This window comes from Galendromus occidentalis, unplaced genomic scaffold (genome assembly GCF_000255335.2).
Source record: "Galendromus occidentalis unplaced genomic scaffold, Mocc_1.1 scf7180000077464, whole genome shotgun sequence".
NCBI lineage: Eukaryota > Metazoa > Arthropoda > Arachnida > Mesostigmata > Phytoseiidae > Galendromus > Galendromus occidentalis.
Window position 1 is genome coordinate 227,258 of NW_003805452.1, and position 23,616 is coordinate 250,873.

The window sequence follows — 23,616 nt, forward strand, 5'->3', positions numbered from 1 at the left end:
CCATATTGCGCTCCTGTGTGAGTGTTGTTGCGAGTGTGCGGTGTGTTGCTCTCATGAGAGAACCTCTCACGGACGATACTCCCGATCGAGTGCCTCGCTTTCGGTCGGCTCGGAGCTTCGCTTTCCCGCACCGGTCTCGAGGAATCTCGGCGCAGAGCTCGAGACTGTGAGCGGCGGCGTAAACAAGCTCTTCCAAAAATGGATACGACTCCCTGAGGCGGAAGTGTATGCTGACGGCTTTCGACTCTTGTTGACGTTCGTCGGAGAAACATGACTTCGGTGAGGTTCAGCAAAGGAGGCGGCTCGTTTATTTCGTACATAAACTTCGAAGAGAAGAAAGCGCCGCTCCCCAGCCAGCAATTGCCGGAGGAAATGGCAGGCGGCAACGGACTCGAAGATTGCTGCAAGCCCCGCATATCGTCCAAGGAGGTGGTGCTCAACACAGTCACAAGAGTTTTGAAGTTTAGTACTTTCGGTGATTTGAATTCAGGAGTGCCCGGCGCGCTGTACTGCACCAATCTCAAGCTGAGTTTCGTTCCAATGAAAAATCTGGCCGAACTCTTGGACGTGGGCACCGACGAATCGTGGCCGCTGGGGGCGTTTGATGTTTGTTTGACAAACATCGAGTCCGTCGAACAGCTCAGTGGGGGGAAGCGGAAGAGACTCGGGCCGTCATCTGGTCTGGCATCACCTGTTGAAATGATACAGATATTCTGTAAGGACTTCAGAGTGTTCACGTTTTCGTTTCGTTTCTCGCCGTCGGAAGATGTCGTCAAAGCACTCGACTACCTCGGACGACATCCTTTCGTCAATTCTCCCGATCGATTATTCGGATTCGAAGAACCGCCTCAGCAGAACTCATCCACCAGCGTCCAGATCTCGAAAATCAAGGAGCATGATTTTCTATCGCCGTATGATACCGGCGCCGAGTGGGGAGCGGAACTGAAGAGGTGTGGTGCTAGTGAGTGTTTTCGAACGACCGACGTCAACAAAATATTCGCGTTCAGCGAAAGCCTGCCGCGGAGGTTTGTGATACCCGCGAAAGTGACGGATCATAAGCTGGATGTCGAGTCGAAACACTACAAAGATCACCGAGTGATGTCGTGGAGTTATACCAAAGGCCGGACACATCTTCTCCGAGGATCTTCGCCGGACGCTTCCAGCTCGAAGGATTCTCGTTACCTTACATTATTGGACTGTCAACGAACGGATTTCGAGGAGTTCGATATCGAACTTTCGTGTCCGGGAATTCGGGAAACCCATCAGAGTTTTGTGCGTCTCATGGCGATTTGCACTCCGAGCAACGTGCAGGAGTTCGACGATGTCGATGCCCATTTCCTCTCGAAGGTAGAAGAGACCCGGTGGCTAGCGAACGTGTCGCTGTGTCTGAAGGAGGCTGTCAAAGTTGCCAAGGTCTTGGCTGGCCAGACCAAGCAATACATCCTCGTTCGAGAGAAAACAGGCGTGGACATGTGTTCGGTCATATGTTCATTAGTTCAGGTCATCCTAGATCCGTTCTGCAGGACTTTACGCGGTCTAGAAAACCTCGTCTGCAAGGAATGGGTCTCGATGGGTCATCCCTTCGCCGAGCGTCTTGGCCACATACGCGGGATCAGTTGTAATAACGTTCAGCTAGAGCCGGCACCGATGTACCTTCTGTTCCTCGATTGTGTTTGGCAACTACTGCAACAATTCCCAGCGAGCTTTGAATTTTCCGAAACATATCTCTGTCGAATGTGGGACCATAGTCTCGTAGGGTTATACGACGCCTTCGTGTTCAGTAACAACAAAGAACGCAGTAAAGCCAAGCAAAACGGCTCGGTTTATCGAAAGCTGTTCGATTGGGCCGATTGGCTGAGTGCACAAGATCTAGAACTTTTGAAGAATCCTCTCTACCTGCTCGTGGACAGTCGGAACGAACCGCTCACGGACCTCGATTATACGATCAAGGGTCTAGATGTTTGGGCTCAGTGTTATTTCCGTTGGATTCCCAAATCAGAAATTGTGAATGGTGATCCGGCCATGTTGTTCACATTCTACGCTCGTGTGGCCAAAGACATCAGAGCGCTCCAGAGACAGCTGGAGACTCTGCGCTGCTCGGACTCGGAGCAAGTTACGCTTCGCCAGAAAGAACGCCTTCCCTCCGATGAGTTCCTCGCAAACTCCAAGCGGACATCTCGCCTATTGAAACCTGGTTCTGATCTGAAGATTAACGTGATAACGTCGTCGTTCCCGTTCGCTCCCCCTGGGCCGATAGACTGGGGCTCATTTCATGGAAGTTGTCACACATCACAGATTTCCGCCGTATTGGGAGACATCAGAGAAGATTCGACCGAGTGATCGGCATAGCCGTCAAAGTCATACAGCATGGAACGCCTGGAGCTGCTTGGAGCCTTGATGTCGGATTCGTGTTGTGTTGCTGCCGATGGTGGTGGAGCTGCGGCGGTGGCGGCGGCGATGAAGAACCAGGGCATTGTGAAGTGCAATTTGAATACGAATTCGCGAACTATTTAGCTGGTAGCGTGGGACGTTTGCGAACATGGGAGGATAATCTTAGTCATGTCTCCAGGAGACACCTGTGAATGGAGTTACCGGGTAGACTTCGGTAGGATCTAATATAGCTTTGGTTCGATGGTGCCGGTGATGTTTATACCTGTAGTTATCCAATTAGACCATGGAGTTTCCTATCAGCGGCGAGTGTACGATTCGCTCCTGATTCAACGATTATATTCCATTATCATTATTATTTTTCTTTTCATCCCTTGGTGGATCACTGACTCAGGTCCCGATCCTGAGTTATTTGTAGACGAATTGTCGTCTGGACTGCCGAGACTTCCGGAGGTATCATGGAATTTAGAGAACGTTGCATAATACCGCCGTTGATAGTAATGTAATCGATCACGCGAGGGAAACCAGCATGCTGGATGATTCCGTGTTGAGGGGTTCTGCTGCGAGATGATGAAGTCATGTTGCTGTTCTGACCGGGAATCGCCCTGTGTGACTTCGAGAGTCCGCAAGAAAGAGTTAAAATGATTAGGCTTCGCTTCAAACAATTCTGCTCGTAAATCATGCGCCGATCCTTTCGACGCGCGAACGACGATGACGGCGCGCCAGCGGCGGTGTAGGAATGTAGCTCGATTCATTGTATACAAAGTACGAAGAAACGGTGGACGATCCGATGTTTCGCAATAAACCTGGGCATTTTCCCCATGTGTATCGTATTGATTTGAGTTTATAGATCACTCGAGTCTCTGAAGGAGGGGAGCTCGACAAGGAACTCCTCCTCCCGGAGACACAGCCTTGAACGTCAGTCGCCGATACATCCTGGATCACCTGTTCGGCGAAACTCTGAACAAGGTGTTTCCCGATCGATCGTGTTGAGAATTCTCTCGCAACCGCATATTTTCAATCGAAACAGAGAAACCGCGGAAACTGAAACGGACTCCCGGATCGAAGTGCCCAACAGTCGAGATGACCCGCTGGGCGAGAGTTCAGTCGACACATCGTACGCAGAAGAAACCCGAGGACGCCACGCCTTGGGAGGAATTCCAGAAACAGCGGAATCAGCTGAAACAACCTTCGACGTCGGATGGCGACTCCGGTACAAAGGTGAGCCGCGACCATTGTTAAGGTGTCTTTGGACAGCCGCGCCGTCATTGCAAGCTAGTATTCCCTCGGTCGGGTGCCGCGACAACAACGCGTGAGTTCCCTTCGCAGGCAGGCACCGCAGCCAGCACCCAGAAAGGAATACATCGAGAGCCTGACAAAAAAAGGCGAATCACTGATGAAGAGCGGAAGCGCTTAAAAAAAGAGAAAATCATCAAGAAAATGCGCGAAGAGCGCGAAAAAAAGGGTTTGGTTCTACTTCCTGAGAAAATTGAGAAGAAAATATACCGCATGAAGAAGGCTATGCGAGCGAAAGGCAAAACCCCGCAAGAGATCAAAGACGAAATACGACAGTTCCGACGGAAAGAGGAGCTCACGTATCGGAAGCAATGTGCCAAGGTCAGTAGTCGCTATCCTTGAGAATGCGGACGAACGAGGACTCCCGTGGAGCTCTCGGAACAGATTTCATGAGTCCGCAGGGGCAGTGCAGAGGCTCTCGAATCCTTTCAGGTCATACACCATATACCTACGTACAATACGATCGATGATGCCGCCATTCACGACGAGGGAGTTTTTCCTCTCAATTACCTCCTCCCTGCATACGATCAGGAGAATAGACCTCATCGCTGGCGTATAGAGCCGAGAAAAGTCTCTCAAGGTCCCGTCGATTCCAGGCCTGTCTACATTGTCGCGAGCCCGGTCATAAGGTAGCAGACTGCCCGAAAGCCCCAAAGTGTGGTATCTGCTACAAGTGCGGTGCATCGGATCACACCTCGTCAAGCTGCTTGAAAGCTCCCGGGGAAGGATACAAGTTTGCCGCTTGTTTTGTGTGCGGAGAACAGGGTCATATATCACGAGAATGTCCGAAGAACGACAAAGGAGCCTATCCCAAGGGCGGTGGCTGCAGGTGGGACCGACAGCGTTTTAATAGTTCCGTCCCTGAACGAATCTCGAGTATGCATAGCTATCTCCTGAGCAGTTCCACTTTATGCCCTCCATAACCCTTGCAGATTTTGTGGATCGAACAAGCATAAGAGACAAGAGTGTCCCGAGCGGAAGGCCAAGCTCCAAAACGGGGAAGAAGAGATCGTCGCCGAGGTAGTGACTGATGTGAAACTGAACGTGGACAGAGAGCCCCGGGAAATCCAGGTTCCTTCGACATCGAGCCCTACGAAGCCTAAACTCATTCGCTTCTAGTGCTCTGGTTGATTTATTTCTCTAGTTGTTGAGTCTGTTGTGATATGTTTAGAATAAAGCTCGGACAAGCCCTTCGACCCGAGCTGGTTCCACAAGAGAAAGCCCTCGAAAGGCCTAGAAAGATTTCTTTCGATGGATTTGGTTTCGAATTCCTGTATCTTCGCTTCCGAGAATAGAATGGTATTCCCAAGCAGCGAGCCGTCTGAAGCCTCCGATCTTGACGCGGGAATTTTGGATTTCCGATCCATTCGACTTCGCGGATCTAACGTTCTGCTCATCTGTTGCGGTCTGGTCCCTCTTGAAGCCCGCCAAGCCTCCGCTAGAATAAATTCCTAGCGAATTGGTAGCCCTCTAGGCAGCGCTGAAGTAAGGAGTTCCCTGGTCGAATCATGGTGAGTTTCGACTGGAATCGGCGCGGGGTATGCTTCGCTCAATCATCTCTGGGCCCTTCACCGAACCACGACGGAGATTTGCGAGCGGCGAGTCGAATCGGAGGTAAGAACAATTGCTTGACGAGAATCGCGAATTCAAGCGCTACGCGGTCCGATCGCGAGCGGGTCCTGTGGTTTGCTCCGGGCGACAACCAGGACACTCTCACCAGATTGAGAATGTCCAGAGAAAAGATCTCGGTGTACAATGAGGACTATGAGTAATGGTATGGGCTAGCAGGATTAGATTTTATTCCCAATGACGAGGTTTCCCCGATTCCCATCCCCCGGAAGCAAAAAATCGAGACCCCCATTCGGGTCAAGGGTACATCGATTGCAGTACAACTGACGTTCCACCATGATCGACAGTGATACTCGAATTGAGAAGAAGGTGGAGCCCGTTCTGATATAAGACAAACGGGAGATTATGAGGTGGGGTAGAAGTCGCCGCCTCGCACTGCGGCAGCCAGGTGGGAGTATACACATACATATCAATGCACGTCCGTGGAATATTCCGAGCAGCCTCAAACAGTTTGATAACGTTCATTGATCGCGCTTCGCAGACAGCAAGCGAAGATTATTCCGGCCACCTGGAATGAGAACGAATGTCGTGTATAATCTCAGGCTGCTGATGTCATATCGCGGAGCCTATCGCCACGAACTATCCAATAAACGACACGAAGACGTACTTCGATGAAAGCTATGATGATGGCTGTCACTCCGATTGCGAGCGAGTTGCGTTCGATGATCTGCCTAATCCTCGGGAGGCAACCAGTGTTCTGCAGATTAGGATTTCTCCTGTCACACGGCGTTCCTCGTTCGGAGCCCTTGCAACAGCTCTCGGGTAACGGGATCTTGAGAGCTTCGTAGTCCTTGGGGCCGTGCACACCGCAGCATTTTCCCTGTGGGACAAGTGAATTTCAATGTTCGCCTCCTCTTATGATCGACGACAGCTATGAAGACGGATGCGTACTCCCTCGAGTACCTACCGTCAGTTGGAGATCATCCCAGTACTGCTTCAGCATTTTCGAATCGCCAGATGCGGTTCGATTCAATGATTTCATGGCTGCCTCCTCGATGGTGCTCTCTACTTGGCCCTTATTCGTGAAGGCGAGGTATCCCACGGCGATTTCGGCGATCAGGATCAAGAGCAGAAGTCCCAGGAATGCGTTCAGCATGCATGAGTTCTCTTTGAGAGCCCCGCAACAGCCGAGGAAAGAGATGATCACGATTACAGCTCCGACGGCAATCACGAGGATGTTCACGCCTGGAAACGAAGCTGAGCTCAGGAAAATCGCCATGCCGATTTTTCTGTCCCGGGTTCCGAGACGCTGCGGACCGCAGGTCAAATCCCCTATGACGATCTCACGCGTGATTTCCATAGTCTCCCACATTAATGCCACAGGAGTTCTGATAATGCAAGTCATAAAGGATATTCGTTTAGTCGATCAGGATGGTATACGAATGAATCGCGAAGAGGTACTCACTATTCAGATCGTCGAGGATTGCTTCAACTGACCTCACATCCTTCAGGTCGACTAGTCCGACGGTCAGGAGGGCGATACCGCATACCTGAATAAGAAAAATCAATGAAATACAATAGAAAATATCCGCACGGCGCAGGTCTGGATTCTATCGTAATCTTTTGGTCCCTCTGCGACCCTCGCTCAGTGAGTTGAGCATCGCTGATCAATGACTCAAGTGTTATTACCATCAAAGCCAAAGGATGCGGATGATTTCGAAAAAAATCATCTGCGCGTCTCCCAGCCCATTGGCCTCCCTCAAAATCAGAACCGACGCAAATTCAGGCGAACTCTCCCGACGAAAGCAACAGTCGCTGGCATAGCCAACATTCATTTCCGCCCTCGTGATTATAAGGCCCCTCTAATTTCCGACTAAAGGTTGTTCGATATACGATTCTGCGGATTCCGATTTCTTTATTTTAGCTCTCAAGCCGAATTGATGACAGACATATACGCACACGCCGGATTATCTCATCTTGCGAGACATATGATAGGGTTGAAAACTTTTAGATCGGAGTCGATTGTTCTCATGATTTATTTGTTCCAATTGAACTCGCTCATCGAGGATGTACCGCAACCGTATTTCTGACGTTTTATCTCGTCTGTTCCGCTCGATTACAATCATTCAACCATCAATAACCGATTCTTGATCCTCGAGTGAACAGATAAAATCCCATTCTTCTTTCGATATCGGAATCACGCTCAGACGGGACCGCTTGATTAGACGCAACTCGCTCAATGGACCCTGGGTCATCGAGTGGACTTTCTGCCAATGCTTGAGCTCTTCGAGACTTATGCAACGTTTGAGCTTCCGCTTCAGTTTGACGTCCACCAGAAACCACTTCGGATTGTCTACAGTTGCGCGCGCATCGTAGTAGTAACTCTTCTTGTCGAACTGAGTGGGGTCGGGATGGCTCTCTTTGGTAACTTCGACCAATCCGACGATTCCCGGAATTTTGACGTTGCTGTGATAGAAAAAAGCCTCGTCCCCGACTTTCATGTAGTCCTTCATGAAATTGCGAGCCTCATAGTTTCGTACGCCATCCCAAGAGGTCGTTTGATCCTTGCAAGCTTCCAAATCCTCGATCGAGAACTTGAAATCGTAGCCCTTCTCGATTCGAGAAGCACCTTCCGATTTGAAAAGCCAATTGTTGAACGACGAATAATCGGGCTTCTCAGCTGGCGGAGCCATTCGTCACCTAGAAGGAAACGCTTCGGGTGGGATTCTGGATAAGGCCGATTGCTTTTCTGGACGCGAGCGGCGCTATCGATGCCATAATTGCCAGGAGCCTTCATCGATTCGCTTTCCGATGTAGACGAGGGCGAACTGTAGGATTCTGTAATCTGATACCATCCGTCCTAAAGTGTGATCCCGAATCGAGACCATCGGAAGGCGTAAATAGAGCCACCGAACTGTGGACGTCCCGGGAGAATCACGGACCGAGCGGAGATTCGATGACGCTCTGACCCTAAAGATAGGAGCGCAGGTTTACGACAAACAAGCTTCGCGTGAGTCATCCCGCTGATTGACTGAAGTGACGTTATAGCGATGCTTGCACTAGATGCGGCTCCGATCGTTTCACGGGGACAGAATCCGTCGCGTCTGAGGATGATGCCCAATTCATTCGCCGCCGCCGCTCGGGCGTTCGGCAATTGGCACACATATTTGCCCCTTTTTGCATATTTCAACAGACGCGCGCATGTTTTCCGCGTTCGCGGTGCGGGATACCTTACACCCTTCGACAGCTTACAAATGGAGTTTCAGTTCTCCTCTTGGCGGAAAATGATGTTCCATATCTGCGGATCGATGGTATCGTGCGCAGCTTTCCGTTCACTGTGTACATTCATGGTTACAATTTACTGCATCGGTCTTGAATGCTCCGCACTGGTTGCTAGGCGGGCGCCTGCGTCAGAACTCGGATGACCCGAGCGCTAGCGTGTGAACCTATCAGGATTGTATTACTCTCCATACGATCATGCTAATCCCGTGCCGCCGACTCGGAGCCGGAAGTAACACGGCAGCGTTGCCGAAACAGCGTTCGTTCGATTAAAACAGATTTCAAACAAGCGAAACTTAAAACGCCAACAGGCTCGCTACAATTGAACGACTACCGCCAAAAAACTCCTGATTCGATCTATCCTCCGATTGAAGGAAAAGCCTCCACGGTTTATGTTTGAAAAACCCGCGACCGCATCCGGTTATTTTTGCCTCGCGCTCATGCAGATCGCTCTCGAGACTCCGAGCGCTGTGTGTGGCTCAAGTTGAACATCCTCGTCGCTCCGGAGATCTAGCAGCTGACGCAAAGCCCACGGAGCTTTGACTAGCGATTCGAGTAGGTCGCTTGGCGTCGGGGAAAAACTCGACAGTTCTACTCACCAAGAACAGCGCGTTGAAAACAACCAAGAGCAGCTTGGCCATTTTATCGCTACACCTGCGCACCATTTTGCAACTTCTCACCGATTCTGCGAACTATTCAAATCCAAAACTTGTCGGCTGTTGTATCACTCGCTTCGAGTTGGATTTAGTGGGATCTGGGAAGGTGAGCAACGCACTTATAGAGCTGAGCGCCCGAGCAACACACTCGCTTACAGGAGTTGCTTGCAGCGACTCACCGCGGTGACGGGATAAGTTTGGTTCCACCAATGCGCGCGCATGCTTGAACCAGAGAGCAGTGTCAGCGGCGCGGCGGTGCGCGGCGTGGTCCGTCCAGTGGCTGGGTGCATCCAGAGAGATTGAAAATAATAAACAACACGCCTACCGACACCGAACCATCTCGACACCACTGACGCTGTCAACAGGCGGCGTCTTCCGCTTCAGGCCGCATCGGCCGAAAATCTCATCGATTCGACCGGCCCCCCCCGTATTACTCACTCCGTGATCACACGACCTTGCCGAAACGCGCTCCGAATCCTACGAAATTCGACAACGCAACGCTCGACCTACCGTAGAACGCCTAATCCGCTTCTTTGAAGCCCAAATTGGAGATCGTTGGAGTGCTCCCTTCTTCTGGAGTCTCGGTAGAACAGTTCTGTTTTTTTCAACCCCCGATGCACGCGCTCTCACGATCGATCTGCGCAGATTCAGCCGATGGCACGGTGGCGCGCATCACGAGGGCGGGAAACGGTCCCTACCACAGGAAGTCTCACACTCGTAGGAGACGAATGCATCGCCCGAATTTCCTAAGAATAGTTGGAAGTGGGACTCGATCCGACTGGGAGTGAATAGGGGAAAACATCCTAAGCCGCTCCTGAGAGACAGGTCCCTCAAAGGGGAACTTTCTCTCTAAAAGTGCATCGCTCTTCGGAGTCGGCGCACCACAAAGTCAGATCCGAATTTCTCGTCTCGGAACTTCGAGCTGTCAGATATAATCAGGGAACTCCCGAAAATCGTCTGATGATAAGACGGTAATTCCTACGCGAGTTTGAGATCGCAAACTCGGAACGGAAGCGAAGTGTGGGCAATGGTAGTCCTAGGATCATGGGGGACCGAATAAACAGGATGAGCGACTCTCATCTATCATCGTGTCTGACTCGTGATTGTTCTCCGGGAGATCCAGTCAGAGCCAGACGATTTTGTCAAGCTGTCGAGCTACCCTCCCTTCCGGATTCCGCCACTCGACTCAGCTGGTAGCCAACTCCGAATGACAGACACACCTTTTCCCCCTACAATATTGTTCCTCCCATTGTTAAAAGGGGTCGCTATGCGCGGGAGGAGGGTTCCGAATGATCACACTGTTTGTGAATAGACCATATCCATAAGGAGAAATTCGTGAGGTGATCCCCGTCGGAAACAATCTTTCCCGGATCCGAGGGACTCAGACCAACGGATTCGTGAAGTGGAGCGATTCCGTATCTGGGATCGACTGACCTTTGTTGGATCGAGCTCGAAGGATCTAGAGTTCTGTGGCATACAGGGAGCGCGTATACTCCGAGCATCTGAAATGATTCCTCTCACTCAGAGATAGCTGAAGGGACCTCGAGCCCTCAACTTTCGACCCGAGGATAGATTCTACACTTAGAAAACAATCTTGTCAGGAACCCATTCCGACTCGACTTTCGAACATTTCTCACTCGCGAAATATTCCGCGAAATAAAACCCGAGAGCGAATGTCGGAACGCTGATTCACTCATTATTCTCCCGGAGCATCGCTCTCATGTCCAAGAAGCACTAATTGTGGGCTTCGTCAGATCCACATCGCTTTTAGATCCCGCGTATGATCGCTTTGAGTGGCGGACAATATCGTACCCGAACATCTACGTGAATCATTGGACGATTTCGTCATCAATCCTAGGATTACAGATTACGGCGCGGTTCCGCCCTCCTCCCGGCCAGCCATTTGTTGATGGGAGCGACATTGTGAACAATGAGACGGCTTCCTGCAGAGCACGCCGACCTCAGGGAAGGAGAACGAGGCGATTCTGCGAGCGTTCCTCTCGACTTGCGTAAACAGAGGAGACTTCAGACATGTCCAACTCTTTTGGCACGGCTCGGTCGGTTCATGAGTCACTCAGATAATAAAATCTCCATATGTTCGACCTTGGAGCCTGGACGAAGATGACAGGAGGGGCCGGAGATGAGGCTCAATGATTTCAAGTTATCGTTCGGCTAAATGTGTTTTTCCTTGTTTAGCTTTCGAGTTCCCCGCGGTCGATGAAAATTTCCCTGATTCGAAGCAAAGTTCAAGTGCTAGAGGGTATCATGGGTATGGCTGTATTCTAAGCTACGGCGATAGATGGAAGTCAGCTTTTCGCGGCTTGATCACATGAGCCGAATCGCCTCGTAGGCATACAGACTCATCCCACACTGGGCTGAGAACAATCCCATCACTTTTTGAGCAAAAACAAGGAACCGCCGCGCCGGCTCTGTGATTCCGTGCATCGTGTTTGCCCGATAGGACTTCGGAAAGTCTGGTATCATTGATGACTCATCTTTTGTACGGGAGAAATCTCTACTCTCTGGACGTCTCTGGAAGGGAATATGGAATGACTCATTGGGTCGTCAGACAGCCATGACGAGCCTTTCGAATGTAGAGATCATGACGTGAGGGGATTTGTGCGTGATGAGAGCTCATTCATCTACGTACCGGATGATGGCGGAACTGACTGAGAATCGTCCTTTACAGCGAACGAGGGAAGATCGTGATTTATATAACTCCGAAGCTATGATGAATCTTTACGACGCCTCCGCTCAACTTTCCCGAAATTTCCCTCATTCGAGAGCGAATCGCAGCGTGGTCTCTCACGTCCAGCACTCATTCCGTTTATTGGGAAAATATTGCACAGTTGGGGAAATGGCATCCACGCCTGTTCCATGACGAAAAATTGTTTCGAACCGAAACTCTATATAACGCTCGGTATACACAGCGTGGTACAATCACATCCAACGATCACAACATTAAACTTGAGCCAACCGAGGGAATACTTATTTACAACGAAACTGAGCTAGATCTCGAGCACTCGCCGCTCAAGGGCGTAAGGTCGTGCACATTGATCATTCATCATTGTTTTTGTCGAGCTTGAGTTTTTCTAACTTTTCGTCTATGAGAGGAATCTCCTCGTGCGCTGTTCTTCCGTTCATTCGTAGTCCTGAGGAGGAAGGGCGAGATTCCCAGTCCGAAGTTGCTTCCACAAATTTCCATGGTTCCTGATTCCCTGTTCCTTCATAGTAAGATCCCCTGGGCGCCCAGTTTTCCCGCGCCTGATGATAACCTTCAGCCACATCGATATCGTATGGTTCAGCTAGAATCTGAGAGCAGCCATACGGTAGCCGGTATGCCTTCCACAAAGTGCAGACTCCTTCTGTCTTGGTGGCTTTGTGATATTCGCACGCAAGAAAGTCAAGTCCCTAGTCAGGAAGAGCTTCTTGGTTAGTGGGCATCTCGAGACTTCAGTGCTTTACAGCAATGACCAACCATTCTGCTCATCTCTCGCGGACCCCGTCGCGGAGAAAGAGCATCCGACTCACCGCTCTGCCTGAACAAGCGTCCCTGACTTGAGAAATTTTGGCGTTTCGACGGTCTGTGGAGCGTTCCCACAACATCTGGATCAACTCTTCTCCGTCGAGAGGAACCAAATCTCCTTAAAATACAGCACCGATTTCAGCAGTCCGATTGTAGATCCAAATGTTCCCCAATGAGCGGAACCCTCGAGAATTCTCTCGGACTTACGACTGCCTGGGCTGAGTTTCCGGAGGTCGCAGAAGCATTTGATGGCGGCTTCGATCTCGTTTGAATGCACGTAGAAGTGACCCCCACAGAAATCGTGGATCGCTTTCAGGACCTCTCGGAGATTGTCATCGGAACCCGGAGTGCCTAGGTAAGGGGACTGTGGTTCAGCAGTCGCTAGCGAAGGGGTCCGGGAGCTTCCCAGGGGCAATTGAGAGCTCGGATAGCTTACCTTCTATGGGAACAACCGTTATCTGTTTTTTCATTTTTTCCTTGACGAGCGAGAATCGCTCAAATCGGACCTCTGGGTTGAACAAAAAATGGAGGAAATGTTCGGCGCCGCGATCCAGGCTGAAACGCACAATCGATATCTCGCTCGGAAGCCTCGTGGTCGACTGTCGGAAGAGAATTCATCGCGTTAGTAACTCTCAAAAGGCTCGCGGTGCGAACCGAGGTTGAACGAAATTCTTCATTTAGACGGGGCCTATGCATTACGATTGCATGGTCGTCACTTCTAGGCGACAAATAAATTTAAATAGGCGAAGGTGAATCCTTGTGAGAATATCCAATAGGGGAACGCTCAAACCTCTCGGTGGAAAGAAAGAGAGTGGAAGAAATGGGTCTTGACGTCCGCCTCGGTCGGGAACACTCTCTCTATGAAGCCGCGCATTTTTTGACGGAATCTGCAGCCGAAAAAAATCTATGGTTCCTATCGGAGTTTTTCTTCCCGAATCTATTACTACTTATCAAGGAGATCACTCACGGTGACATTGTGGTGTTACCGCCTGGTCGTTGGAACACCCGAGGGGGTCGTTGCGGTTGACAACGCGACTTTGCTTCAGCCCTGCGGAAAATAAGTTGAGGAGCTTACTCGTAGGGTCACTCTCCACGAGACGAATCGACGACGAAGATCATTGGCTTCTTCCCCGGAATCATTGCAGCCATCGGAGGTCCATACTCCCGGGAAACCAGTACTCACATCTCGACGAAGCGCTCTTTCTCAGATGGTGAGAATCTCAACCATATGGGATCGGCCTCGATTCTGGCTTCATCCAAGCTCAGATGACGCCCCTTGCGTCTGGAAATATGTAGGTATTGAATCTTAGGTCTCATTAGAGAGGGTGGACCGGGGTCGGTCTCTGCAGATCTTCCAATCTCTCTCGAAGAGTGTTCGTGGAGACAGCAGCCTCCTCCAGATGACACAACGTACTTTTCTCCGTCTCGATAACAACGCACGAAGGTGAAGAACGGCGATTGTCTCGGCATAGTGATTTCCGCAATGGATAGCAGCTGATCGCGAGAGGTCCCGACGCACTCCAACTCTCTGAAAATTTATGTATGCTGTCCATCGTTGCCGAGCACGGGACTCCGCTCCTTGACGGTGGGGTGGATTTGATCTCGATCGAAGAAAATTTGAGACGTCATATGCATACCGCGCAGAAAATCTTCGCGAAAGATCGGCCTTGTTGCGGATCCACTCCCAGACAGAGCTCCTAACTCCTAACGACTTGAGGCAAGAAGTCCCAAGTTCCAAACCCTCGGCCTGAAGAAAATATTCACATTTCGCGAGCGCAAGCCGACAATGGAGTTAGCTTGGCGGTATTCAGGCGCTGTGCAGAAGAGGGCAGAAGATTCAATGCCCTTCAACAGAGCGCGGTGAATAACTCCAGTGCGGGCAAACGATCTTCGATTTTCTGATTTCTGAGTGGCTCGTCTACACAGGCGCGATGGTTCCGCTGATCTTTGTCTGCTGCATTGCGGGCATCGGGCCCTTCGTTCAGGTCTTACTGACTGAGCTCTTTTCTCGTCGTCACAGCACCTACCAATAATTTCGGTTTTCCCGACAGGCCGGCAAAGGAACGTCTGGGAGCTCGCCATTACCAGCAATCAGACTGGAGCCCGCTCGCATTCACCACTATACAATCATCTTCGCTAGAATTTCCCTCGGCTTAGGAAGCTCGTCCACAGCTGGCCCCGCTCCAGGTTGCCTCACTCGTTGACGAGAAGTTACTCGGGATAGCTCAGAGATATTTTGTCCCTTCGACCTGTTTGAAGTCTACGCGTCCTTGGTGCGGAAGGTATCGACGGTCAAACACAAGGATCGGGCCTTGGTCGTCGACCCCCGAGACGAGAGCTCGGGAGATTCGGGACCAGGTGTGGTGAATTCACGGCAGCTTGACCGATGGAATTCCCGAGTCTTCATCCCATTTCTTGTTCAGTTCTCGGTGAATTGGGTTCGATGGGAAGGATCGTTTTGAGGCGGGGGCACATCCGGAGAAAAACCAAAGATTCGATCAGTGCGAGAATCAACAACCCTGGAAGTTGAAAGTATATCCTCGCGCAGATCTCGATCTCGTTTTTCGAAAAATCAGGTCTGGAGCTTCGACCACCATCGGCTTGGCTCGAAGGTGACTCCCGGGGTGCCAGTCCATCTACAGTTCCTCGCAGGGGGTGCTCATCTTTCTTCCACTCTCAGGGTCTCGGTCTCGATGCGTTACAGATCACCGGCTTGGACTGGCATCGCCTTAGGAATACACATAATTCCAACTACGATCAGGAATCCAATTTGTGGATCTCGATAGAATCCAACTTCCCAATCGACAATTTTTTCCCGATTCAGCTCACACACGCACTCTGTCAGGATACGCTAGATGTGCGATACCGGTAGAAGAGAAAGGGCCTCGCCGCTGCAATTTTCCGCACCGTTCCGCATCACTGTTGAAAATTCCTGTCCCACGGCGATCGTAATTCAGGATGCATCGGAACTCAGATCCAGGTCCCGGCGTTGATCGCCCCGCTTCCGGAGGCGCAACCGCTTGACGCGGCTCGTGGAGCAGTCTCGAAAGATCACTCGGGAGAAGGAGTGACCGGATCTCAAATGCGAGGCGTGATGAAGACCCGACTCATGGGTTCGATATATTATTTTATTAATAAATAGGTCAGATTCATCCCTTAAAAATTCCAAATGAGGTCGATTCGAGGAGCACCTCTCCTCCGTGTATGAACCTGTCCTCGATCAGAGTAGTCGAAGTTTCCGAGGCGTTTCCCGCTCGTGTATCGTGAGCCAATGTTTCGGTATCAGGCCTGAGCGGGCCGGAATCCCGTACAACGGCTTGACTACTCTCAGCAAACGGACGATAAGAACTCGATTCCGATTTCTTTCTTCAGTACTTCGATCAAGTCATCCAATTCACTCTGAGAGTCGAAGTAGTGTTTCTTGTAGGGCTTGTTCAATTGCTGTAGATAGAGGTCCAGAGTGACCACATCAACTTTCGATCGGTACTTCGGTAGCCCCTTGCAGCAAAGTTGTTCAGCATAGAAATGTAAACTGTCTTTCTCACGCGACAACGCTTTATAAACGCCAACCTTCGCGTCTGCACTGTACCTAGGATTGACATCGGCGCCGAAAAGCTCCCAGTTCACGCTCGCCAAGTATCTCATGAAGTAACGTTGAAAATCATCCCGCAGTCTCACGGAAGAGAATCTGGCAACGATTCTCTTCTTCTCGTAGTATTTACTTTCCCATGCGCATTGTTCGATCATATAATCTGCGAACTCATGATAACCGCTCATACGGGCGATTGAGCGCAGAATCTCAATGGTTTCATCATCGTTGCCTTCAGGGAAATCCATGAGACAGAGACTTCTAGAAACCCATTCTGGCGCTTTATCCCCCGATTCGAAATACGTTGGGAGCGATTCCGGGTATTCATAGAGGATTTCCCGTCTGTGACTCAATATAAATGGTTTTAAAGTCGCTCGGAAATTCTTAACCTCGTTCGAATACTCATTGACGACTCTTTCGACTTTCTCCAGAGGGAACTTCGTGTTAACGTACAGAAGAGAGCAATGGAGATCATAAGGTTTGGCGAACTCGAAGTTTTGGAACCTCCGAAAACGAGAGATGACCATATCCTGAAGTTGCAGCAGGACTTCTTGGCTATCGAAATGCAGTTGCAACCCAACGTAGATTCTTTCTCCGATGACTTTGCACTTCAGCCTCGTGAACTTCACTTCAATGGCATCCAAACTGTCAGCCTCCTCTTTGGTGAATCTCTCGAATGTTTCCCCGAGATCTCCAACCTCGGAGTTTTCGACGCTGGCAGACCATAGGTTTATATGCTTGAAACGCTGGTTAAACTTGGTACGATGAACTTCGGGGTACTGTTTCTCGTCGGACCACAGGCCTTTTTTGATTTTTTCGAAGAGCAAACGCATGGAATCCAAAACGGATTGTTCCGATACCTTGAGTCCCAGGTAATATACCCCGTATCCTGAACTCAGCTGATTATGACAGTTCCCCTTTATGATCATGATTCACTCTGCAAAAAAGAAAAAGATGTTATCGTTGAGGGCCTATTCATAATCGATATCATTAGGTTGATGCGAAGCGTCACCACATCCTCACAACTTTGCTCGACCATGGATGGTACTAACGACACTTGGGAGATTTCTAAGGCGATCAAGCAAGAATGCTCCCGGGGCAATCGCTGCGATTGACCTCGATCAAGAGCAGTTTTCGTCTTTCAGCTCAAAATATCCTCCCGGCGAAACCGGTCGTACAAGGTTTAGAGGCTTCTGAACTTTGTTGTATAGGTCGTCGGAGAAAAAACGATTTCTAATTCTCAGTCTATGCGAGAGGATGATGAAGATGTCTCTCACAATTCAGAAACGGCGGGGCGACACAATCGATGGAGAGCACAGCGCGTCGCTCATCGATCCCTCAAGTCTTCCGCCCGAGCTTAGATCCTGATGCATTTCGCGCCCCCGGAAAACGACAAGGAGGATGTCGGAAGCTCTGACAGAAATCTCTCGGGTACGCCGTACACATATATTCGTGAACCCCCGCTTAGCTGTTCAGCGTATGATCGGCTTCCTTTCACGAGCGCGTTCTGATATCCAGCATTTTCTTGTGTTCTCACTCACCACGGTCGCTATTCGTGTAGTGCGACGGTCCAGTTCAGTGCGAATCTTCGATGCTTGCTCATATGTCAGCGCAGTCTCCATTCACGATGCCGAAAACAGCTGTTGAAGCTTCCGTATAAAAGAGGGAGAGTCTCACATTCACGACATCTCCGAGCATGCACACGCGCCTTCTAAAACAAACAAGCATGAACTGCGTAGAAAAGTTGAATAATCGTAGCTCTGATTCATCAGTGGAGAGCCATGATCTTGCTTAAAGATTAGCAAGGCGTTGATGCACGGCGACCGAACGATTTCTGTTTATAACCGTCGAAACTGACCGCGTACGCCAGCGGAGAGATGATCGTGAGCCCCGATAGGAACTCGCCCTCGGTCTCGGAAACCTGCAACCGAAAGCGCAAAATACATAGATGAAGACTTCGTGATGTTGCGGAGCCAAAGACCGACCATATACCCGAGCGAGCTCAAATACCTATTGCATTCATGATTCTGATTTGAGCGGAGAAGATTCTTTTCTGGTCTGACGTGAGCTGTGAAAAGGTACCACATGAGTGCAGCGAGAGAGATCCTTCGGGTCGTGGCGGCCTTGGCTATCGGCTTGTTTGCCCGGTCCGCTCTCAATCGGGAGATCTCAAACGGATCGATACCGAATGTAGAATCCTCGCGCGACGCTCTCGGAGGCTAGCGGAACCTCATTTTCGCGTCGCGGCAGATCTCTGGCAGCCTACGAGTCGGACAAACCTCTCCATGAATTGCACATCGCGAGCAATCGAGCTCGAACGTCATTGATTCGACGAAGGGAGGAGAATCTGCTGTGCTCTCAGTAAACTCTGGTAGAGAGAAGATCGGGCCCCTGTAGGCGCCTATTTTCATTGCTGCGGGAGTTCCCTGGATTCCCTGAGTTGCGGGAGGAACATTCCACCAAAGGAAAAGTGAAGAGACTGCTCCGGCTGATTCATCGATCTTCTACGGAACTGTCCCGCTTCTTCTTCTGTATGATCGATTATGAGCTCGTGACTGAATTAGACGTGAACGCAAGTGGAGGAAGCAAGGATCGGCGCTACATACAGAGAGTCAGAGAAACAAAAGTGACCTGAGACCCGGATGAACGGATGAATATGAAGGGCTCTCGATCTCACCGACTCGACGATGCAGGCATTGGGCTCGATTCCGTGGGTGTCAAACTCTCGGCCCAAATACGAGATCTGAGGAATCCGGACACGAGTCGACATTCGAGAAGGAAGTTAGTCCCGAGCTCTCGTCGCGCGTATGAAATTTCGACAGCTGTATTGCCGCACGGGTTCGGAATCGTTTAAGCTGACTTCCGAGCATATTTGAGTATCGCAAGACGGGGACTCCTGACGCGCCTACCGTTCTATGTAATGATGGTCAGCATTTCAGCGACTCGAGGAATCTCAACTTGCCACCTAGCCCCGCGCAGCATGGTCCGCGTAGACGAGAAAACTTCCCTTAGTGAAGCGGGACCGCATCTCGCTTGATTACACAGCAGAGGTTCATGTGTGGACGAAGTAGACTCAGGTCGAAGATTAAACCACTGGTCTTGAGCTGCATCTGGACTTTCGATACAAGATAATTTTCATTCACCTCCGAAGAGAGTTTTATTTGCGACGCGCGAGATCACGACTGCAGGAAGTCCACTGCCCACCAGACACGGTCAGGATATTCGGTACGCCACCGGAGGACCGATGAGAGTGACGGACCCCTCGTGATGTTACGGAATCTCCGCCGTCGGAGTCGGTAGCGAAGCCAGCATGTGTCTGCATGGATGCCGGTCAGCGCTGAGCCCGTAACTGTCTGCCGTCAGTAAGACGCTCAGGCCTGAGTGCGTGTCCAATCGGATTCCGAGTCACGCACGAGCTCTGGTAGTCGTGACAGCTTGCGAGCTCTCTTCGAGAGAATGGCGGGATTCGACTCCTCGCCCGCTTTAAGGAGCATTTCCTCCGCGCAGCACAAGGAATCCGGCGGAAAACTAAATCCGAGGCCAATATATGCTCATCGAGTATGCCGGAACGGGATGAAGGACGATAACCGTACAAATAGCTCCTGAGGGTATGCTTTCGATTTCTCGATCTCTTCAAGAGCTCGTCGGATGGGCAGCTGACTTGGGTCGCGTTCAGCTCAGGGGCAAGCGTGAAGACCGTCTCCGCTACGGAGAGGCCTCATTCCTGTGTTCTCCCTCCAAAACCCAAACGAGCGTCGTTGGATCGAGCTGAATTCGAAAGCTCACATGGAATCGTGGAGTAATTCGAGGAATCGGTGCAAACGTTGAAAAAGTGTCGTCCAACCCCTCCGTCGATGATGCATTGACCTTTTCCAGCAACGCAATCGCACAATGAGATGAGACAGGCGAAAAATGCTCTGCCCGGATCGATCCTCGGTCCTATGAGCCCTTTTTCCGGAGAGGAGATCCATTGATGAATACGCCCGAGACTCTCTACTCGTACCTCTCCAGATTTGCTTCGATGATTACGAGAGGATCTGACGGGTCATTCAATCGCCATTGTCAGGATCCACCCTGACAAATCAATGAAGATCGATACTGACATCATATTCAGCGGGGGAGCGAGTATTATTAATCGGTTCCGATCGACCTCATCGTCAGAAGAGAAACGAGAAGGCCTGGGAGCACAGAGACTGCTGAATCTCGCGCATTTCGAAAGGAGAGCAGCCCGGAGAGATTGCGGATCATGGGCGAGTTCGAAATTCCACCAAGATTTCGAGCAGAAAACAATAGAGGGAGGACGAGGCTGAAGGTTCTCTCTCTCTTCGCTGAAGGTCCCGATCTCATCCAGCTCGAAGGCGGACCATCGCCCGTCTTGATTACTCTTCCGACTTTCACCTGCCAGGTCGAAGGGGCATCTGGAGACGACCCCCTCCGGTCAGGATGATGAAGACTGCAGAGGCCATCAACATGGGATACATGCTGGAAGGGTTCCGAACTTGAGTAGCAGGAGATTCAGGATCGAAATTTCATTCATTTCCTTCGTGATATTATATATATATATATATATTATATATATCAGTATATATACATTCATCTTCCCTACCTATGCGTAGATCCCGATAGACATATTGTATGAACGGATGGCCTTGCGGATACCGATGGGAGAAATGTGACCAATTATTTACATGGGTGAACTAGATCGCTGTGATAGAGGGTCGCCGCTTTCCCGCGACCCGCCAAGAGTTCGAGCCACACAACGCCCGCCAAGCCCGCAACTCGCGCAATTCGATAGATCATAGGGGGGGGGGCATGCTCTCCGGCATCAGAAGTGCGATATCGGGGTGAACTTGGCGCAGTGCCGCAGGATCTTGATGAAATTTGGCTCCATCTTCTCGAGGTCGAATCGGCCATTCGAGTAAGATGGGCCGCCCCAAGGAGGACGCATCGATCGGGTCAGATGATGGCGTCAATCGGGTTTTCGAATAGATCCTCCACCAAGCAGAAGAAGTTGCTGACTTTGAAGGAGATATTCCCCTCCGGGACGCCGTAAAGTCTCGCCATCCGACGCGCGCTGTTGACTTCGTACTCGTTGATGTCAGAGGCGAAGACTCTCGAGACCTCGTCCATGACGGCCGCCTGAACGAGGAAGCCTCCGGCGCCACAGAAGGGATCGAAGACCCGGATCTTCCTCCCCAGTCTCCGGCTGGGAGCGATGACTCTCCTAGCGATGTGCTTGGAGATCTCATCCGGAGACACCGAGAACCAGGTGGTTTGGCTCAGTCCGAAGCTTGCGTGGTACCTCGAAATCAGGCGGAAGCGTTGGGAGAAATACTTCCGCATTCCGTCCTCTGAGCTGACCTGGCGGGCCGGAGCCGTGGCCATCTTCGAGAGGGACTTTGTCTCCTTGGCCAGTTCGACTCCTTAGATGCCGCAACGACCCTTGCTCACCGTGAAGCTGGTCCTCGCGGCCTTGACAGCGAAGAGTAGGTTTCAAGATGCTCCACCCGAAGGGATGTCGTAACGTGCTCTCGGTCCTCGCAACAACAGCTCTGACCTGAGCGAGTGGACCGAGCCCGGAGATTCTCCCGGGGCTTCTTCAGGAACACACTCTCACAGTCAGCTGCATAAGAGCGACTAACCACGACAGGTGTTCCGTCCGATTCCGCTCGAAGGAGAACTCGGTACACTGGTCCTCTCTCGGAGCCGCAGAGGAAATTCGCATATCCAGCTGCGAAGGAGCCGCGATGACCCTGGTGTCTGGGCTCGTACTGCAGGAGATGGGCCAGGCATCGTACTCCTTCGATTCCCACTCCGAAATGGCCGGTGTGCTCGGTCGACACCAAGAAGGTCGAACTCGAAACCGCGGTGATGGATGCTGATCCGCGGGGGATGATCCGTTCCACCTGTAAGCGGCTCAGCACGGATCTCGCTGAGACATGGCCTCCCGGAACAATGTGAAGGATTTTCGTGCGTCCCGGGAGAGGAGCAGGGTAAACGATTCAGTAACACGCTTCCACGACGTTCGTCTCACCAGGACCGTCCAGCGCGGACACTCTAGCGATCACGTCCCGCTTCTGATGCTCGTTGACTTGACTCTCGAATTCTTGTTTGTTGAACTTCTGTGCGGCGATGAGCTCAGATTCCCGACGTTCCTTCAATTCCTCGTGAGTCTTGAGCATTGATCGGAGCTCGGACCGTACGCGATGACCCTGGTGTCTGGGCTCGCACTCCAGAAGATGGGCCAGACATCGTACCCCTTCGATTTCCATTCCGAAATGGCCGGTGTGCTTGGTCGACACCAAGAAAGGCGAGTTCGAAACCGCGGTGATGGATGCTGATCCGCGGGGGATGACACGTTCGCCTTTGAATGGCTCAGCACGGAACTAGTTCCGACATGGCTCTCAGGACAATGAGTGGGATCTTGGTGCGTTCGGGGATCCTGCTCTCGCTGCCCCTGGAATGGAAAATTCGATCTCTGATTCTCGATGCTGTGAGCGGCAATGAGCTGTGTCTGAGAATTCCGTCGTTCCTCCAACTCCTCGAGAGTCTTGAAGAATCGATCGGAGCTCGTATCGTACAAGACATCGTATCGTACATCTCGCCCGAGGCCGTGTCGCTTCCATTCATTAATTTCGGCGATGCGAACAACACTCCGGAAAACTTTGTCTCGGAAGAGCGTCCTGCTGAGGCCATGATCCGAAAGACGTTTGCTCCGATCTCACGGCACGAACTGTGTCACAGGATGACTGCCGTCTCAGGCATCCTGAGTGATCTCAGATACAGATTAGAAATGAGCAAGGCGTCCGACCTCAGCAATCATTCCCAAAAGCCCCGAGAATTTCTTGGATAATTCGAATCCCTAGGGGTTGAGGCCTCTCTTCGGCTTGAATAAGGGGGCGAACGCATTTTGCGGAATGACATGGAAGGATTATAGCTTCTGGGAACCTGTATCATGACGGACCCAATCGAATGCCTCGCGAATCTCGAAATTGCATTCCGAACTTGTATTCATACTTGCAAGAGGTGTTCTCGGTTCAGTACTGGTCGAACATCACTGGGTTCCTCTTTCTCCCGGATGTTGCCCTAGGCGAACCTCTTCACAATCCCGCACCACAAAACTTCCGATAAAATAGTTTCTTTTTTGGTCAGATCCTGAGCCTCCGGAATCTTTCCCCTTCCTCGTCTGCTTTCGCGCGCTAAATGATGCTAATGATTCCTGATTGCGCGTTATGATCCGATACTCCTCCCTGACACTTCATCTAATCAGATATCAGGTCAAGAACTCGAAATCGCATTTCCGGGAGGGAATT

The 23,616-nt window shown here is 51.0% G+C and overlaps 6 protein-coding genes across 6 annotated transcripts; 2 read left to right on the forward strand and 4 right to left on the reverse strand.

Moving 5' to 3' along the window:
• The first annotated feature begins 34 nt into the window (after positions 1-34).
• LOC100898272 (zinc finger CCHC domain-containing protein 9) lies at positions 35-4,904 on the forward strand. The gene is made up of 5 exons (XM_003744291.2): positions 35-279; positions 3,419-3,609; positions 3,718-4,005; positions 4,281-4,513; positions 4,617-4,904. Exons 2-5 carry the CDS (start codon positions 3,472-3,474, stop codon positions 4,801-4,803), a joined length of 846 nt encoding a protein of 281 aa, XP_003744339.1. The 5' UTR covers positions 35-279; positions 3,419-3,471; the 3' UTR covers positions 4,804-4,904.
• Positions 271-2,967, forward strand: LOC100905052 (myotubularin-related protein 10). The gene has a single exon (XM_003744335.2). The coding sequence runs from the start codon at positions 271-273 to the stop codon at positions 2,338-2,340; it is 2,070 nt and encodes a 689-aa protein (XP_003744383.1). The 3' UTR covers positions 2,341-2,967.
• Positions 4,905-5,459: 555 nt separating the features above from the next.
• LOC100898422 (CD63 antigen) lies at positions 5,460-9,371 on the reverse strand. The gene is made up of 5 exons (XM_003744292.2): positions 9,132-9,371; positions 6,719-6,803; positions 6,221-6,498; positions 5,921-6,133; positions 5,460-5,821 (listed from the first exon to the last, which is right to left on the reverse strand). Exons 1-5 carry the CDS (start codon positions 9,195-9,197, stop codon positions 5,756-5,758), a joined length of 708 nt encoding a protein of 235 aa, XP_003744340.1. The 5' UTR covers positions 9,198-9,371; the 3' UTR covers positions 5,460-5,755.
• Positions 7,265-9,779, reverse strand: LOC108864391 (thymocyte nuclear protein 1). The gene is made up of 2 exons (XM_018639936.1): positions 9,699-9,779; positions 7,265-7,953 (listed from the first exon to the last, which is right to left on the reverse strand). Exon 2 carries the CDS (start codon positions 7,944-7,946, stop codon positions 7,380-7,382), a length of 567 nt encoding a protein of 188 aa, XP_018495452.1. The 5' UTR covers positions 7,947-7,953; positions 9,699-9,779; the 3' UTR covers positions 7,265-7,379.
• A 2,207-nt stretch (positions 9,780-11,986) lies between these two features.
• Positions 11,987-14,667, reverse strand: LOC100905193 (uncharacterized). Its single transcript, XM_018639937.1, has 9 exons — positions 14,352-14,667; positions 14,129-14,242; positions 13,898-13,996; positions 13,682-13,762; positions 13,505-13,601; positions 13,151-13,313; positions 12,922-13,065; positions 12,720-12,832; positions 11,987-12,599 (listed from the first exon to the last, which is right to left on the reverse strand). Exons 2-9 carry the CDS (start codon positions 14,182-14,184, stop codon positions 12,246-12,248), a joined length of 1,107 nt encoding a protein of 368 aa, XP_018495453.1. The 5' UTR covers positions 14,185-14,242; positions 14,352-14,667; the 3' UTR covers positions 11,987-12,245.
• A 1,374-nt stretch (positions 14,668-16,041) lies between these two features.
• Positions 16,042-17,975, reverse strand: LOC108864385 (uncharacterized). The gene is made up of 2 exons (XM_018639906.1): positions 17,845-17,975; positions 16,042-17,240 (listed from the first exon to the last, which is right to left on the reverse strand). Exon 2 carries the CDS (start codon positions 17,230-17,232, stop codon positions 16,042-16,044), a length of 1,191 nt encoding a protein of 396 aa, XP_018495422.1. The 5' UTR covers positions 17,233-17,240; positions 17,845-17,975.
• Between the last annotated feature and the right edge of the window lie 5,641 nt (positions 17,976-23,616).

Coding starts and splice junctions, on each gene's coding strand:
- LOC100905052 (XM_003744335.2), top strand. CDS start 271: ATGACTTCGGTGAGGTTCAGCAAAGGAGGCGGCTCGTTTATTTCGTAC.
- LOC100898272 (XM_003744291.2), top strand. CDS start 3,472: ATGACCCGCTGGGCGAGAGTTCAGTCGACACATCGTACGCAGAAGAAA. Junction 4,006..4,280: donor ATCGGAAGCAATGTGCCAAG/GTCAGTAGTCGC, acceptor CGTCGATTCCAG/GCCTGTCTACATTGTCGCGA. Junction 4,514..4,616: donor CCCAAGGGCGGTGGCTGCAG/GTGGGACCGACA, acceptor TAACCCTTGCAG/ATTTTGTGGATCGAACAAGC.
- LOC108864391 (XM_018639936.1), bottom strand. CDS start 7,946: ATGGCTCCGCCAGCTGAGAAGCCCGATTATTCGTCGTTCAACAATTGG.
- LOC100898422 (XM_003744292.2), bottom strand. CDS start 9,197: ATGGTGCGCAGGTGTAGCGATAAAATGGCCAAGCTGCTCTTGGTTGTT. Junction 6,499..6,718: donor AATCCTCGACGATCTGAATA/GTGAGTACCTCT, acceptor CTTCGTTTCCAG/GCGTGAACATCCTCGTGATT. Junction 5,822..5,920: donor TCATCATAGCTTTCATCGAA/GTACGTCTTCGT, acceptor TTCTCATTCCAG/GTGGCCGGAATAATCTTCGC.
- LOC100905193 (XM_018639937.1), bottom strand. CDS start 14,184: ATGCCGAGACAATCGCCGTTCTTCACCTTCGTGCGTTGTTATCGAGAC. Junction 13,997..14,128: donor TGTTATCGAGACGGAGAAAA/GTACGTTGTGTC, acceptor ACATATTTCCAG/ACGCAAGGGGCGTCATCTGA. Junction 13,314..13,504: donor CTCTTTCTTTCCACCGAGAG/GTTTGAGCGTTC, acceptor CTCTTCCGACAG/TCGACCACGAGGCTTCCGAG.
- LOC108864385 (XM_018639906.1), bottom strand. CDS start 17,232: ATGATCATAAAGGGGAACTGTCATAATCAGCTGAGTTCAGGATACGGG.